At 39.4% G+C, this 16,455-nt stretch overlaps 2 protein-coding genes across 6 annotated transcripts in view; both read left to right on the top strand.

Moving 5' to 3' along the window:
• The window catches only part of DNA2 (DNA replication helicase/nuclease 2), a 40,038-nt gene extending 35,954 nt beyond the window's left edge, over positions 1-4,084 (top strand). The window contains exons 19-21 of one of the 2 annotated variants that reach the window (XM_088841927.1): positions 532-714; positions 2,424-2,570; positions 3,211-4,084. In XM_088841927.1, the coding sequence (XP_088698053.1) occupies positions 532-714; positions 2,424-2,570; positions 3,211-3,300 (420 nt within the window). In that variant the 3' untranslated portion in view covers positions 3,301-4,084. Of the gene's footprint in view, positions 1-531; positions 715-2,423; positions 2,571-3,185 lie in introns of both variants that reach the window. The other variant, XM_055425602.2, reaches the window with a different exon arrangement.
• A 4,130-nt stretch (positions 4,085-8,214) lies between these two features.
• RUFY2 (RUN and FYVE domain containing 2) overlaps positions 8,215-16,455 on the top strand; it is a 44,725-nt gene continuing 36,484 nt past the window's right edge. For 2 of the 4 annotated variants that reach the window (XM_055425604.2, XM_055425603.2), the window contains exons 1-3: positions 8,655-8,959; positions 10,412-10,585; positions 12,225-12,342. In XM_055425604.2, the coding sequence (XP_055281579.1) occupies positions 8,758-8,959; positions 10,412-10,585; positions 12,225-12,342 (494 nt within the window). In that variant the 5' untranslated portion in view covers positions 8,655-8,757. The other 2 variants (XM_055425605.2, XM_055425606.2) reach the window with 2 other exon arrangements.

Raw genomic sequence — 16,455 nt, 5'->3', positions numbered from 1 at the left:
ATTGAGTGCAGAAGTCAGTATGATTGGAGATTGGAAACTTCAGTGTAAAGGGAGAGCAGAAAGTAAAACTTATTTCTTTGTACTTTTTTGGTATGGCATCACTGCTCTGGTGGCATACAAACCATTATATTGCCACGAACTTCTAAAAATTCAGGGAGCAGTGTTTGAGGAAATTATTTCCTCTCAGGAAATGTAGATGTAGCCTTAGAGTAATTCAATAATTTGTTTCCTTGTAGGAACACATTGGAGAAGGAAATGGCAACCCACTCCAGTGTTCTTGCCTGGAGAATCCCAGGGATGGCGGAGCCTGGTGGGCTGCCGTCTATGGGATCGCACAGAGTCGGACACGACTGAAGCGACTTAGCAACAGCAGCAGCAGCAGCAGAAACATGTGTTATACATAGTAACATATATTATAAACATCAGTTGTCACATTATGTAAACATTTTATTTAATACATTTAGTAAAGCTTAAATAACAAAAGTCAGGATTTTTTTCATTTTAAATTGTGTTCTTTTCTGTTTAAAACAGGCTGGTTGTAAACCCTCTGATATTGGTATCATTGCACCATATAGGCAGCAGTTAAAGGTCATCAATGACTTATTGGCACATTCTTCTGTTGGGATGGTCGAAGTTAATACAGTTGACAGGTACCAAGGAAGAGACAAAAGTATCATTGTAGTATCTTTTGTTAGAAGCAATGAAGATGGAACTGTGAGTTAATTGTATTTTCTGCTTTGCTTTCTGATTTTTATTTTCTATTTGTTTGGGACATTATTTACCTCTCTTCTTTAAAATTGTGTTAAAAAACCACATAACATAAAATTTGCCATCATAACTGTGTTTAAGTGTACAATTCACAGGTATGAAGTATATTCACAGTGTGTGTAGCTGACCTCCAGAACTTTTTCATTTTGCAAAACAAATTCTATATCCATGAATAACCACTCCCTTATTCCCTCTCTCCTCATTTCCTGTCAGCCACTTTCTAGCTCTGTGAATTTGACAGAATTTTATGAATTCATGATTCTTCCACGTAATAGGAATCATACAGTATTTGTCCTTTTGTAAGTGGCTTGTTTCACTTGTCATAATGTCTCAAGGTTCATCCATATTGTAGCATGTAACAGAATTTTCTTTTAAAGGCTGATTATTATTCCATTGCATGTATATACCACATGTTGTTTATCTATTCATCCATTAGTGGACATTTGTGTTGCTTCTACCTTTTGGTTATTATGTTTGGAGCATTTTAAACATAAACTTTCCTAGCTTCCTTTCAAATTTGTAGATAATTCCAGGCTGTTTTTGTGTTTTTATCTCTCCTTGAGTTATTTTTCTTGACTATGTGATACCTGCATATAGTTTTTAAATTGCACAGAGTAAAAAGTCTCCCTCCCCTGCTACTCTTTTCCTCAGTTCTTACCCTCACATGTTTGGTTTTTTGGATTGTTTGTTTGTTTTTGCTAACCTTCTAGAATTTCTTTAAGCATATGTAAGCACATGAATCAGTATTCATGTTTCCTTCCTTTGTGCACAAAAGGTAATATAGACACTATTCTGGACTTTGTTTTTTCCACTTAATGATATAGCTTGGAGATCTTTACATGTCATTACACAGAAAGAGATTTCATTCTTCTCTTAAAGGTGCAAAGTTTTCCACTGTATATGTGGATCATGGTATATTTAACCACTCCTTTGAGTCTTCTATGAGTTTTTACTACATTTAAAAATAATACTACAATAAGTGGAGACAACTTCAGTTCTTAATGATATGTATTTAATCTTTGAAAATTTTGTTTTATTTTTTTGCTGCACTGTAGGGCATGTGGGATCTTAGTTCCCTGACCAGGGATTGAACCTGTGCCCCCTGCATTGGAAGTGCAGAGTCTTAATCACTGGATTGCCAAGGAAGTTCCTAAAATTTATTTTTTAATATATTTAAAATTTTAAAATACATTTTCATTATACATATTTAATCATTTAAAATTATGGCAAAGATATCATTGTTGTTGTTTAGTCGCTAAGTTGTGTCTAACTCTTTTTCGACCCTCTGGACTATAGCCTGCCAGGCTCTTCTGTCCATGGGATTACCCCAGGCAAGAATATCAGAGTGGGTTGCCATTTCCTTCTCCAGGGGATCTTCCCAACCTAGGGATCAAACCCATATCTCCTGCACTGGCAGGCAGATTCTTTACCATTGAGCTACTAGGGAAGCCCCATGGATATCACACCCATAATAAAATACTTGAGGTTGGCATCATGGGCAAGTTATTTTTCCCAACTGTCTGCACTTTGAATGTGTTGATGAATCTTTTTTGGAATATGTTTTTGAAAGTAGGAAGACGGCTCAAAAAAACTGTTCTTTTTTAGAAAAACCTCAAATAAGAAAACTCAAAGAATGAAAATTATATTTCTTTCAGCTTGGTGAACTGTTGAAAGATTGGCGACGTCTTAATGTTGCTATAACCAGAGCCAAACATAAACTGATTCTTCTGGGATGTGTGCCCTCACTAAGCCGTTATCCTCCTTTGGGGAAGCTACTTAATCATCTAAACTCAGAAAAATTAATATCCTTTTTGTTTTGTATACAGTCACGTTTGATTGTGCTATCTATGTGAGTACTTTATGTATTTGTATCAATTAAAACTCAGTGTCTTGTGTTTTCCATTGGCATATTTCAAAAGACCTGATTCTACAAAGGAAAGAGAAAACAATTCACAGGAACTAATTTTAAGCAAAAAGTGAAAAAATGAAGGTGATGGAGAAGAACAGTTTGTGAAATGAGAAAGGGGAACAAAGAAACTTGATTTCTCGCCCCAGAAACAGGGTGCATGTTTCCTGGAACACATCTAGGAAAACTGGTATCCCTTCAGGTTCCTCTCACCTCGATAACCTTAAAAAAATATACAACTTGGACAAAGTATTATATTTAAAAATGGAGATTACTTCTTGTCATGTCGTAGAAAATTTTAAAAATAGATCATCTCTTTAAAAAATTATATGAAGGTCTCACGCTAAGACAGGTAAATCATATTGCTTAAGTACATTATTATCCATAGAATGTCATAAAAATACAAGTTTTCTAATAGCCTTGTTAAAATTACAGAATGTTGAATAATAATGTCATATGATTTAATGTAGTTCCACATTGTGTTAAATATATCTTCCTTAATTTATTTTATATCATTGATCTTCCATCAGGAGAACATGAAAGCCTTTGTCATCTACTGGGTGATTTTCAAAGAAAATAAAGCACTGTTTTCCTTGCTTTTTTCATACCATGATGATCACCTCTAACTATTGCCTGTTATTTATAATTTGGATATGCTATAAAATCAGTGACTGGTTACACTGTGATGATAACTTTTATCCCAAGGGTAAGAAATGATGTAAATATATATACTCATTCCAAGTTCCAGTTTTTGGTTCTATTTATTTTTTTGGTATAACCTTGTTAAACATAACCATACAACATTTAACATAGAATTTTTTTTTTTCAGTACAGGTATACCCCAAACTAAAAAGTCTAACTTTACAGGCATTATAAATGTGTCTCTGTTAGACATAGAGTTTGATACACTTCTACCAGCTTTTAAAGATGTATTAACTTTTCAATCTGAGGTTTAAACTTTTCAGTTTAAATTTTCAAGATTAATTTGATCTTGTAGATTTTTATCCTGTTTTGTTTATTTGAAAGACTAGGTAAGAAAATGGATTTGCTTTTGTCATTTAAGCACAATCTTGTGATGATGAAAAGTATGATTCTCCTCTGTATTTTGAGGTCCCTGATCCAAAGGCCATTTTGCTGTGTTTTTCCTGACTTTTGCTTTCTGGTATCAGAGATGTTTTCAAAAACTTTATACTTAGTGTTTTAAATTATTACTTATAAATTTATTATTTCCAATTAATTTCCCTTACTCTCCTAGTTAGTTCCCCTTCGTTTCCCACTTTTTATTTTCAGTTTTTAGTGTTTTAGAGTAGATTTTGATATTAAAGAAAATAATTCTTATTATTCTTTTGGGAAAAAATTTTGCTGAATTGACGACAAATAAAAAGATGTATCCCTATTTTCACCTATTCATGTTCATATGCCCCTTTGTTTTGGGGCATTACTCAATTTTCCTTTTTTGTATGAAGATGTTTTATAAAACAGAATTATCTCAAGGTGCTTGGTTACTTATATTGTGACCAATTTTAGCGTTCATGTATCCAACTTTGGGGGAGGGATCTCTCATTTCTCTCAAAGTTTTTTTTTTTTTTAATGAAAAGTACATTAAAAATTGTTACCTCTATTACACGTTTTTTTAAAAATTATAACTTGACATTTTTATCAAATAAAATTTTTTTTACTCTAAGATCTCACTGTGTCAATGATTATTACTAAATAATAATTAAGTTCAGGGTTGTCCACCATTTTTTCCAGTATTGAGAAGTGAAATAGTGACAGTGTTTTAAAGCTGAAACCAAGGAGTGCTGACATGCATAAGATGGAGCTGATCATGGATTCGACAGGAAAAACAAGGAAGTTGCAGAGATAAGGCTTAAATATTGGTTGGTTATCATTAATTTATATAACAGGAAGGAATCTAAGATAATTTCAGTTCCTGGAATAAGAAAATTCCTTGGCTTCACTAATGGTTGCTTTACAGATGTGTATGGCCTGCACAGTAAAGCCCAGTGGAAGAAGAACCTCGGGAGGAGTTCCACGTTTCTTGTCATTTGGGAGTCTGTATTGATTACAAGATTCTAGGCACTTATTTCAATAGGACTCATCTTTTATACATAAGATACTGTGAGTTGGAGGCATTGAGTGAGCTGGAAGTTAAACCCAGACTGGGCCCTCAAATTGTTACTACTGCAGTTTATGACATCTGTGCCAAGGACTAAGACGGCAGTGGCTACCAGTCACTAATGTCATTGGACACTCACTTTTTGCAGGTCCAGATCAAGAGCGCCATTAGCCTAGACAAGGTCTTCCTTATGGTGGAAAGCCAGGTTGTGAGGAAAGGGTAGCCATTCCAGTGTCCCCATTCCTGAATCAGCTCAGAGTTCCTGTCTCCTGAGTTTTCTTGCTGCCTGCTCTAGTTCTTTTCTTCCTCATCTCTCACTTTCTAAAGACTGGTCTTTCCCAGAGCTCTGTGTTTGGTCTGGTCCTGTTCTCCCTCCTTGGACAGTCATTGGCTTCAACGATCACCTTTGTGGCTCTTTACTAAATCTGTATACTCAGAACAGACTAATATTCTAGTTTAAAATTGTTCAGTGTAGTAAGGTTTAAATATACACCCTAATTCCAAATTCTGTTCAATACAAGGTGACTATGGGCCCTTCCCTGGTAGCTCAGACAGTAAAGCGTCTGCCTACAATGCGGGAGACCTGGGTTCAGAAAATCAAATGAGGCTTTGGCCTAGGAACTGACAGCCAAAGAAATAAAACTTGACATTTTAATCACTAAAATTCTGGGTACAATCAGTTCAGTTCAGTCGCTCAGTCGTGTCCGACTCTCCACGACCCCATGAATCACAGCACGCCAGGCCTCCCTGTCCATCACCAACTCCTGGAGTTCACTCAAACTCATGTCCAGAGAGTCGGTGATGCCATCCAGCCATCTCATTCTCCGTCGTCCCCTTCTCCTCCCGCCCTCAACCTTTCCCAGCATCAGAGTCTTTTCCAGTGAGTCAACTCGTCGCATGAGGTGGCCAAAGTATTGCAGTTTCAGCTTTAGCATCAGTCCCTCCAATGAACATCCAGGATTGATCTCCTTCAGAATAGACTGGTTGGATCTCCTTGCAGTATAAGGGACTCTCAAGAGTCTTCTCCAACACCACAGTTCAAAAGCATCGATTCTTCGGCGATCAGCTTTCTTCACAGTCCAACTCTCACATCCATACATGACCACTGGAAAAACCATTGCCTTGACTAGACGGACCTTGGTTGGCAAAGTAATGTCTCTGCTTCTTAATATACTATCAAGGTTGGTCATAACTTTCCTTCCAAGGAGCAAGCGTCTTTTAATTTCATGGCTGCAATCAGCATCTGCAGTGATTTTGGAGCCCAAAAAAATAAAGTCTGACACTGTTTCCACTGTTTTTCCATCTATTTCCCATGAAGTGATGGGACCAGATGCCATGATCTTTGTTTTCTGAATGTTGAGCTTCAAGCCAACCTTTTCACTCTCCTCTTTCACTTTCATCAAGAGGCTTTTGAGTTCCTCTTCACTTTCTGCCATAAGGGTAGTGTCATCTGCATATCTGAGGTTATTGATTTCTCCCAGCAATCTTGATTCCAGCTTGTGCTTCTTCCAGCCCAGCGTTCCTCATGATGTACTCTGCATATAAGTTAAATAAGCAAGGTGACAATATACAACCTTGACGTACACCTTTACAGGCCTAAATATGAAAGGCAAAACTATAATTCTTTTTTAAAATATTTGGTTGCACAGGGTCTTAGTGGCATGTGGAATTTAGTTCCCTGACCAGGGATTGAACCCAGACCCTCTGCATTTGGGAGCTTGGAGTCTTAGTTGCTGGCCCACCAGGGAAGTTCTTATAATTCTTAAAAGAAAAAATCTTCACAACTTTGGAATAAGGAGGGCTCCTTAAGATACTAAGGCATAAACTATAAATTCACTACAGGAAAATTAACAATTTATATTTAGTCAAAGGTTGCCATAAGGAGAGAAAAAAAAATAGCCCAAAGATATTGGCAACACACAACTGACATCAAATTAGCATGTAGAACATTAAGTAACTTGCACAAGTCAATAAAAAAGTAAGTCAATAGTAAAACAGGCACCATTTCTTTGTAAAAATGAAATTCCAAATAATAAACGTAGGTAGAGTTCTCAATGTCATCAGTAATGAGAGAAATAAAAAAATCTGCCATGCAATCTACCCCCAAGACTGGACAAACAATGAGGAAATCCTCACAATTCTAGGCATTACAATGGACACAGCGATAGAAAAACAACACTGCTGATAGCAGTGTAAATTATGAGAAGTTTTAAAAACACTTTCGCATGAGCTGGTAAATTTAAAGACAGGCATACTTGATTTTCAGTAAATATTCTTTTTACATGGCCAAGAGACTCCCGCATGTAGGAACCAGGATGTAGTACAAACTGGAAACACCCCAACCTGGAAACTCCTCATGGACATGGATGACGTTGAACACCAGAAACAAGTAATGTTCGTAATGTTATTCCACTTGTGAAAAGTTTGTAAACAGGAAAAGTAAACTACATTGATTAGGGGCACATACTTATGTGGTAGTAACATGCAGAAAACCAAGGAAACGACTCAGAATTCAGCATCACATTTACTTCTCAGAACACTGTGGCTAAAGGTTTCCCCCTACCCTCAAGATGACTCCTATGCTTGCTTGATCTGGTGCTCTTGATCCATCTGTTTGATTCTTTAAACGTATATGTATGCTTTATACATTTTTATCTATGTAGGACTGTTTCACAATAAAAAATTAAAAACCAAAAGAAGAAGCATGAGAACTGTACGCTGGCCAATGTGATGAGATAAACATCTCTCCATTTCCACAAAACACCAGTCTATTTCTAACTCGGCCACCATCTTAACAATTGCTGATCTAACTAGGTAACAGCTTCAGTTCAGTTCAGTCGCTCAGTCGTGTCCGACTCTCCGCGACCCCATGAATCACAGCACGCCAGGCCTCCCTGTCCATCACCAATTCCCGGAGTTCACTCAAACTCATGTCCACAGAGTCGGTGATGCCATCCAGCCATCTCATTCTCGGTCGTCCCCTTCTCCTCCCGCCCCCAACCTTTCCCAGCATCAGAGTCTTTTCCAGTGAGTCAACTCGTCGCATGAAGTGGCCAAAGTATTGCAGTTTCACTTTCCGCAAACTGATAAAACCTAGTGTCAGCTGTCCATGAGGGATTTTTCCTCTCTGAAATGAGAAAACGCAGGTTTTATCTCTGCACCTTTAATTACTGAGACTGTTCCTCCTTGCTTTTTGTAAACCAGTGGACTTACTGGTTAAAACTTAGGATAAATAGTTTTAGTAGATTTCTGCTTAGTGTTAATTGCTTCAGATTTTCTAAATTCTTTTGGTCCCCTACGAGTTACTGAAGCAGGGACGCGGTCAGGTGTGTTAGATTAAACCTAACTGGACCTTGTAGATGAAAACCTTTGCACGTGGCCTGCTCGCTTCTCCTTGGAAATGGAGCCCTAGCGCTCCGCCGAAGCCCACAAAGGAGAGATCAGAGTCCGCCTTCTGGCTCCACAACCCGAGGTCTCCCTCACGCTCCTTCTCCTTCCGGTCGGGCTGGACACGGAGAGGCTCAGCGAGGGCGGATTTCTCCGAGGCCGGCTGCAGGCTCTAGAGTCCCCCGCCCGACGCGGGCGCCGCGGAACCGCGCGGGCGTCCTCCCGCCGCCGGGAGCGCTGTGGGCCGCAGCGGGCCTGGTTGCAGACGCCGTGGCGACCGCCGCGCGCCTGAAGGGAGCTGCTGGCGGGGCCCAGGGAGTCCCCGCCCGAGACTGTATCGCCACCGCCGCCATGGGTAAGGGGAGCGGGCCGCGGGCGGACGCCCGGCGCGCCGTGCTGGGCTGAGGCCGCGGCCAGGGGAGGCGGACCGGCGCTGCGCGCATCGAGGCCTGCGAGTCGAGATTGGGGTCCGAACCCAGGCTTGGGGCCGGGCGGGGGACGCGGGGGCGCCCGGGGTCGCCATGGCAACGCGCGGCCGCCCCCCGTTCCCTCGCCTGCGCCCCCGTTCGGGGGCCTAATGGCCAAGGTTCCGCGGTCCGACGGCTTTCAGGGAGCCCGCGCAGGGCCGGCCGGGGTGCCGCTCCAGGGTCGGGGGGACAGTCGGGGACGGGCGATGACTTTTCAGGTTTGGGGGTGGCGGAGGGAAGCGTCTCAGGTTTTGGCCTGGGTTCCGGACGCCGAGGGCGGGAGAGGGACAGCGATGCGGCGCAGGACCCCGGGTGAGCCCTCCGTGAGGGTGCTGGAGGTGTCCGGAGCCCTTGGGCAGTCTTGCTGTCTGGGAGGAAGGCAGGCAGGGAAGGGGTTCTAGGTCCAGGCGAGATGCTGGAACCCGCCATTGGCCGAGTGTGGGGGCCGCATCGCGGTCAGACGCGTCGGCGAGCCCGGGCGGGGCGCGGCTCGGGTGTAAACGCTCTTAGGAAGCTGCTGGCGCCCACCGGGACCTACCTCCGAGCATTTAGTTGTAAATGCGCCCTTTGTCTTGATTGTCTCATCATACATTACATATTGTGATGGGCACTGTTAAGAAAAATGAGAATTGCTGCAGACTATGAAATATCGACTGGTTTCGTACCCGAAAAAAGAGGGAATCATACCACGATGCAGATTGGAAGAAATGATGTCTTGTGTGCAGATTCTCCAAAAGCTAGCTTGACTGTAGTATTTGTGACTGTTTGCATTTTTACGTTGCTTAGGATTCAGTGTCAGGCTTCACGCCTAGCTGTCTGTGATCAGAGCTAGAACACTAGATCATTAGGAATCCTGGACTTTTTATCCAGTGAAGGAAAAACTGACACTTGGTTTACTTGGACTAGTAAATTTGTCAAGAGACTATGAGACAGTATACGGAAGTGATTTATTTATTTTTTGCACTTCATTTTGTCATCTCTGTTTGCTGAAAATATTTCTGCAAGCACAACAGTAATGAGAGTATGGGGAGCATCTGAATTTATAAAAAACTGAGGATAAAATTTGTGCGAAAGAAAATCTTTTGTGAATTGAAAATATCAGTTAAAATCAATTTTAAAAAATGCATCCATTAACTTGGTATTTAAGTGGATCAGCTGGGTGGAAGGTCAGGGAACTTTCACAGGAAACTCGACCCTGCTTTTATTTCCTCTGGGAAAATAAAGGAGTCCCAGAATACAAAACTACAATTGAAATGAAAAAAGCAAGATAGAGAGTTAAAATGAGTGAGAGTTGAATGGCTTCTCTTGTATCTCCCTGTTTTATTATTTACCTGTCATGTTTGTTGTGGGTGAAACTGGAATCTTAGAATTTTAACTACTTTTTTATTGTCAGTTTATTCAGAGTATTTTTTTGCCTTTGAATTCATCCTTGACAGTTCCTGCTGTCTGCCTTTGTACCAGACCCTTAAACATTACTCCACACTTAAACTCCACAGAAAGATTGTAAAATGAATACCTGAGAATAGCCAATTAGCAGGATTTTGAGAATAATTCATAAACTTTAACTGGAGTGAGCATTGTCCTATGGCATGCATGAGAGACATAGAAAGAAAGTTAACTAGGGGTGTAGGTTAGTTAGTTAGGAAGACTTGTCCACTGAGGAAAAGCAAACCACTGTTGGTTTTATAGAGGAAGAAAACGGTTTGGGTATTTTTTGATATCAGGTCTTGCAAGTGATGTTGGACTCCTTTCTTGTGCTTTCAGCTACAAAAGACCCCACAGCTGTAGAGAGAGCAAACTTGTTAAACATGGCTAAACTCAGTATCAAAGGACTCATTGAATCTGCTTTAAGCTTTGGCCGCACTTTGGATTCTGATTATCCCCCCTTGCAGCAGTTCTTCGTTGTTATGGAACATTGTCTGAAACATGGTCTTAAAGGTACTGGAAAATTAAAAAAAAATCAGCTTTGGAACATCCCCCCTCCCATCTTAAACATCCTTAAAAATGTAATTTTTTTTTTGAGGCCATAATTACTGTTACTTTAAAAATACTGGGTGGGTTGTTGGTTTTTGGAGAAAATACCCTACTGCTTTATATTTCCTCATGGGTGGTCTTCAGAAAATCCTTAGTTGTTAGTGTTTTGTAAAAAATGTATTTGATTTAAATTTTTTTCTCAGCATACTCTGAACTTTTTTCCATTTTAGGACAATTATAGAGTTATATTTAGAAAAATTTAAGCTGATGATTCTGGTATGAACTATTATTACTAGTTTGTGCTCTCTTCAACAAATACATTAAAATACTTGATTATTAAAATATAAACCTCCTTAGTGCGTGGGAAACATATCTAGAAAAATTGTCCTCTGGATGGGGTTATTGTAGAAATGTGAGTACTCCCTGAAAATGATGATAATAGTGAATAATATTTCAGAGTATATGTATAATATTTCACAGTATATGCATAATATATATAATATTATTTCATTATATATGCATACCATGACTTATTTAACTACTGTCCTCTTAATGTATACTTAGGTTGTTTCCAGTTTTTTATTATTAAAATTGTGCTGTAAGGACATCTTTGGATATATACATTTGTACATGTGTACAAATTCTGTGGTTTCGTTAGGACTCCTTGGAGTAGAATTATTGGGTCAAAGGATAGAGGCAACTCATGTCTATAAAGACTTCACTGATCAGATAACAGTGAATGTATTTCTTTCCCCACATTTTTGCCAACTCTTCATATTCCCACTCTCTGAGTACTTCTTTTAAAACATAAGGAAGTCGATAGTCTTATCTTAGGCCTTGAGTTTTAATTTGTGTTTTGAAAAACTTCCTTTCTATTTAAAAAAAATAGTGACATAGATCTTTATTTTTCTACAACTTGCTAAAATGGAATTTGCCAAATGATGGCCAAAGTAGTTACATTTTAAACTCTTTTCCGAATTTATTTTCCTTTACTTCACAAAATATCATGAGGCATATTCTAACAGTCAAATGTGTATTTTTTATGAGTCATTGTAAAGCTACTTTGTGCTGATTGATTTTTCTTCCCCAAAGAAAAATTACCTATCTTGTTGGGTGGTGCATATCATAGGAGTACTGAATTTACAGGAGATTTGGTCAGTATTAAGAAAGAAACGTAGTGATTTCATGGTTTTATATTATCCAAATCTTAGAAACAAATAAAAGGAGAAGTAAAATTGTATTTTTTTGTGTTTAAAAGTAAAATAACTATTTGTCCTTGGTTTATTTAATAAATTGGTAAAGATCAACCTACTAGGGCCACCAGTCTTATTTTGGTACTGGAAAAGAATGATCCTAGTTGTTTTTTTACTTTAATTGCCTACTTGCATATTTCTGATGTGGAAGAATGGCCAAGATGCATATTTCTGGTAAGGAAAATATCAGAATCCTGAGAAACAGGCTCCTGTTCAGTAGGGCTATATAGTAACAAGAGAGGAAAGGCTGTTGTGTTACCTTAGAAATGTTGAAACTAAATATTTAACAAGAAGTTACTACAGTTTTGCATGTTTAAGTTGTATGCATTTATTATATTTTCTTTTTAAAGTGAGAAAATCATTTCTAAGTTATAACAAAACTATCTGGGGCCCTTTGGAACTGGTGGAGAAGCTGTACCCAGAAGCAGAGGAAATAGGAGCTAGTGTCCGGGATTTGCCTGGTCTTAAGTAAGTAATCCTATTACTTGTTCATCCCTAACCATAGACCTGTATTTACTGTTCCTTAAAAGTGCCTCACACTCTAGTTTATAATATTCTCTCTGCCTTATGTAGCCTTCTGGCATTCTCTAATAAAATTCTGTTTATTATTAATCAGTTCAAATTTTATTTCCTTTATGAAATTTTTCCTAGCCCTTCAATAAGAATTAAGTGCTCTTTCTTTTATATTCTTCTCGTTGTATTCACTCCTGTGTTGTACCACTTACTTAAATTCTGCATTGCATTGCAGGAAATAGAGAAGTTCTTTTAATATAGGGTGTATCAATTATGTAGTTCTGTTTCCTGAGTCTAAAGCTAGTTTGCAGTAGTAGGCCATCAGTGCTATTTAGGTTAAATCCAGGACAGAGGCTCAGGAAATCTGAATTCACCAATAAGCCAGTTATATACCACAGGACTTGGGCAAATTACTTCTCTTGTTCTGAAAATTGGGACCTATAATGTCACCTGCCTGATTGACTAGATGAAGGTAGAATGGGCCCTTAATATCTGTAGGTTCTGCATCTGTGGATTCGACCAACTTTGGATCAAAAATGTTTGAAAAAGAGATTTTCTAGAAAGTTCCAAAAAGCAAAACTTGAATTTGTCACATGCAGGCAATTCTTTACATAGTATTTACATTGTATTAAGTATTATAAATAATCTAGAGATGATTTAAAATGTATGGGAGAATGTGCAAAGGTAATACACAAATACTATGCTATTTTATAAGAGGGACTTGAGTATCCATGGGTTTTGGTGTCTGAGGGGGTCCTGAAATCAATCCTCCCAATACTGAGGAGAAACTGTATATGAAGTGTCTTAAAAGCTGAATGTTCCAGCTAGTAACTCATGAATGTTGAAAAGTTTTTGTTGTTTTTCTGTTGTTAAGCCTGTGTTCTTATGTTCTTCAGCGTATGATTAAGATATAAGAGCTTCCTTTAATTTATTTTAATTCTTGTGAAAGAAATAACTTTTTTTAAAAAAATGCTTACCATTTTTTGTCAGATTATCAGTTCGCTTTCTCTTCAGTTCAGTTCAGTCACTCAGTCATGTCTGACTCTTTGCAACCCCATGGACTGCAGCACACCAGGCCTCCCTGTCCATCACCAACTCCCGGAGCTAACTCAAACTCATGTCCGTTGAGTTGGTGATGCCATCCAACCGTCTCATTCTCTGTCGTCTCCTTCTCCTCCCACCTTCAGTCTTTCGTAGCATCCAGGTCTTCTCAGATGAGTCAGTTCTTTGCATCAGGTGGCCAAGGTATTGGAGTTTCAGTTTCAACATCAGTCCTTCCAAAGAATATTCAGGATTGATTTCCTTTAGGAGGGACTGGTTGGGTCCAAGGGACTCTCAAGAGTCTTCTCCAACTCCACAGTTAAAAAACATCAATTCTTTGGCGCTCAGCTTTCTTATAGTCCAACTCTCACATAGCCTTGACTTGACAGAGCTTTGTTGCCAAAGTAATATCTCTGCTTTTTAATAGGCTGTGTAGGTTGGTCATAACTTTTCTTCCAAGGAGTAAGCTTCTTTTAATTTCATGGCTGCAGTCACCATCTGCAGTGATTTGGGAGACCAAAAAAATACAGTCAGCCACTGTTTCCACTGTTTTCCCACCTATTTGCCATGAAGTGATGGGACTGGATGCTGTGATCTTAGTTTTCTGAATGTTGAGCTTTAACTTTTCACTCTCCTCTTTCACTTTCATCAAGAGGCTTTTTAGTTCTTCACTTTCTGCCATAAGGGTGGTGTCATCTGTATCTTTGAGGTTACTGTTATTTCTCCTGGCAATCTTGATTCCAGCTTGTGCTTCATCCAGCCCAGAGTTTCACATGATGTACTCTGCATATAAATTAAATAAGCAGGGTGACAGTATACAGTCTTGATGTACTCCTTTTCCTATCTGGAACCATTCTGTTGTTCCATGTCCAGTTCTAACTGTTGCTTCCTGACCTGCATACAGATTTCTCAGGAGGCAGGTCAGGTGGTCTGGTATTCCCATCTGTTTCGGAAATTTCCACAGTTTGTGTGATCCACAGTCAAAGGCTTTGGCGTAGTCAATGAAGCAGAAATAGATGTTTTTCTGGAACTCTCTTGCTTTTTCAGTGATCCAGCGGATGTTGGCAATTTTATCTCTGGTTCCTCTGCCTTTTCTAAAACCAGCTTGAACATCTGGAAGTTCACGGTTCATGTACTGTTGTTGAAGCCTGGCTTGGAGAATTTTGAGCATGACTTTACTAGCGTGTGAGATGAGTGCAATTGTGCGGTAGTTTGAGCATTCTTTGGCATTGCCTTTCTTTTGGATTGGAATGAAAACTGACCTTTTCCAGTCCTGTGGCTACTGCTGAGTTTTCCAAATTTGCTGGCATATTGAGTGCAGCACTTTCCTAGCATCATCTTTCAGGGTTTGAAATAGCTCAGCTGGAATTCCATCACCTCCACTAGCTTTGTTCGTAGTGATGCTTCCTAAGGCCCACTTGACTTCTCATTCCAGGATGTCTGGTTCTAGGCGAGTGATTACACCATAGTGATTATCTGGGTTGTGAAGATCTTTTTTGTATAGTTCTGTGTATTCTTGCCACCTCTTCTTAATATCTTCTGCTTCTGTTAGGTCCATACCGTTTCTTTCCTTTATTGTGCCCATCTTTGCATGAAATGTTCCTTTGGTATCTCTAATTTTCTTGAAGAGATCTCTAGTTGTTCCCATTCTATTGTTTTCCTCTGTTTCTTTTCATTGATCACTGAAGAAAGCTTTTTTATCTCTCTGTGATATTCCTTGAAACTCTGCATTCAAATGGGTATATCTTTCCTTTTCTCCTTTGCCTTTTGCTTCTCTTTTTTTCTGAGCCATTTGTAAGGCCTCCTCAGACAGCCATTTTTGCCTTTTTGCATTTCTTTTTCTTGGGCCTGGTCTTGATCGCTGCCTCCTGTACATTGTCACGAACCTCCATTCATAGTTCTTCAGGCACTCTGTCTATCAGATCTAATCCCTTGAATCTATTTATCACTTCCACTGCATAATCATAAGGGATTTGATTTAAGTCATACCTGAACCATCTAGTGGTTTTCCCTACCTTCTTCGTTTTAAGTTGCTTTCTCTTAGCTTTACGATTTAGGGTTTTGGGAATATGGTAATGTTTTCTGTTGTTACATCATCCAAATGTTTGCAAGTTATACTTGAGTGCTCAATTAAATGGCTTCTATTTATTGAGCAATGTATCAGGGTAATAAGATAACTGTTTTACATGAATTATCTCATTTAGTGCTTAAATCATCCTTAGAGCAGAGTTTATTAATAATATATAGATGTGAAAAGTAAAGATCAAAGAAATTATAAGGGCCAGAGCCACAGACTTCCCTGTGGTGCAGTGGATAAGAATCCACCTGCCAGTGCAGGGGACTCAGGTTCTTTCCCTAGTCTGGGAAGATTCCACATGCCGCAGAGCAGCGAAGCCTGAGTGCCGCAACTACAGAGCCTGTGCTCTAGAGCCCACTTCTAGAGCCCGGGAGCTGCAGCTACTGAAGCCCGAGTGCCTGGAGCTTGTGCTCCGCAATAGGAAAAGCCACCACGTGGAGAAGCTTGCTCATCGCAGCCAGGAGTAGCCCCTGCTCACCAAATCAAGAGAAAACCCGCTCAAAGCAGTGAAGAACCAGCACAACCTAAAGCAATCAGTCAGTCAAGTTAGTTTTTTAAAAATGCCTGAGCCAGGATTTAAACCCAGGTTTTAGAATTAAATAGCAAGTGATGTTCATACTTCATATTTCTCTCAGTGGTGGATAAGATATCACAGTTTTTAGCAGGGCTTCTCAGGTGGCCCAATGGTAAAACAAAAAAAAATGCCTGCCAATGCAGGAGACGTGGGTTTGACCCCTGGTTTGGAAAGAGCCCACACTCTAGTATTCGTGTATGGAAAGTTCCATGGACAGAGGAGCTTGGTGGGCTGTAGTCTATGAGATTGCAAAGAGTCCAACACCCCTGAGTGATTGAGCATAGGCACAATTTTTCAAGAGGAAAAAGGGAATTTAAACTCCAGAAATGTAAGAATTGCTTTTTATTTTAATATGAAAATACATGTTCATGTTGTT

This window comes from Moschus berezovskii, chromosome 12 (genome assembly GCF_049115385.1).
Source record: "Moschus berezovskii isolate FMDL1 chromosome 12, NW_MosBer_1.0, whole genome shotgun sequence".
NCBI lineage: Eukaryota > Metazoa > Chordata > Mammalia > Artiodactyla > Moschidae > Moschus > Moschus berezovskii.
The sequence above is the reverse complement of the archived record's forward strand: the minus strand, read 5'-3'. Positions and strand labels throughout refer to the sequence as shown.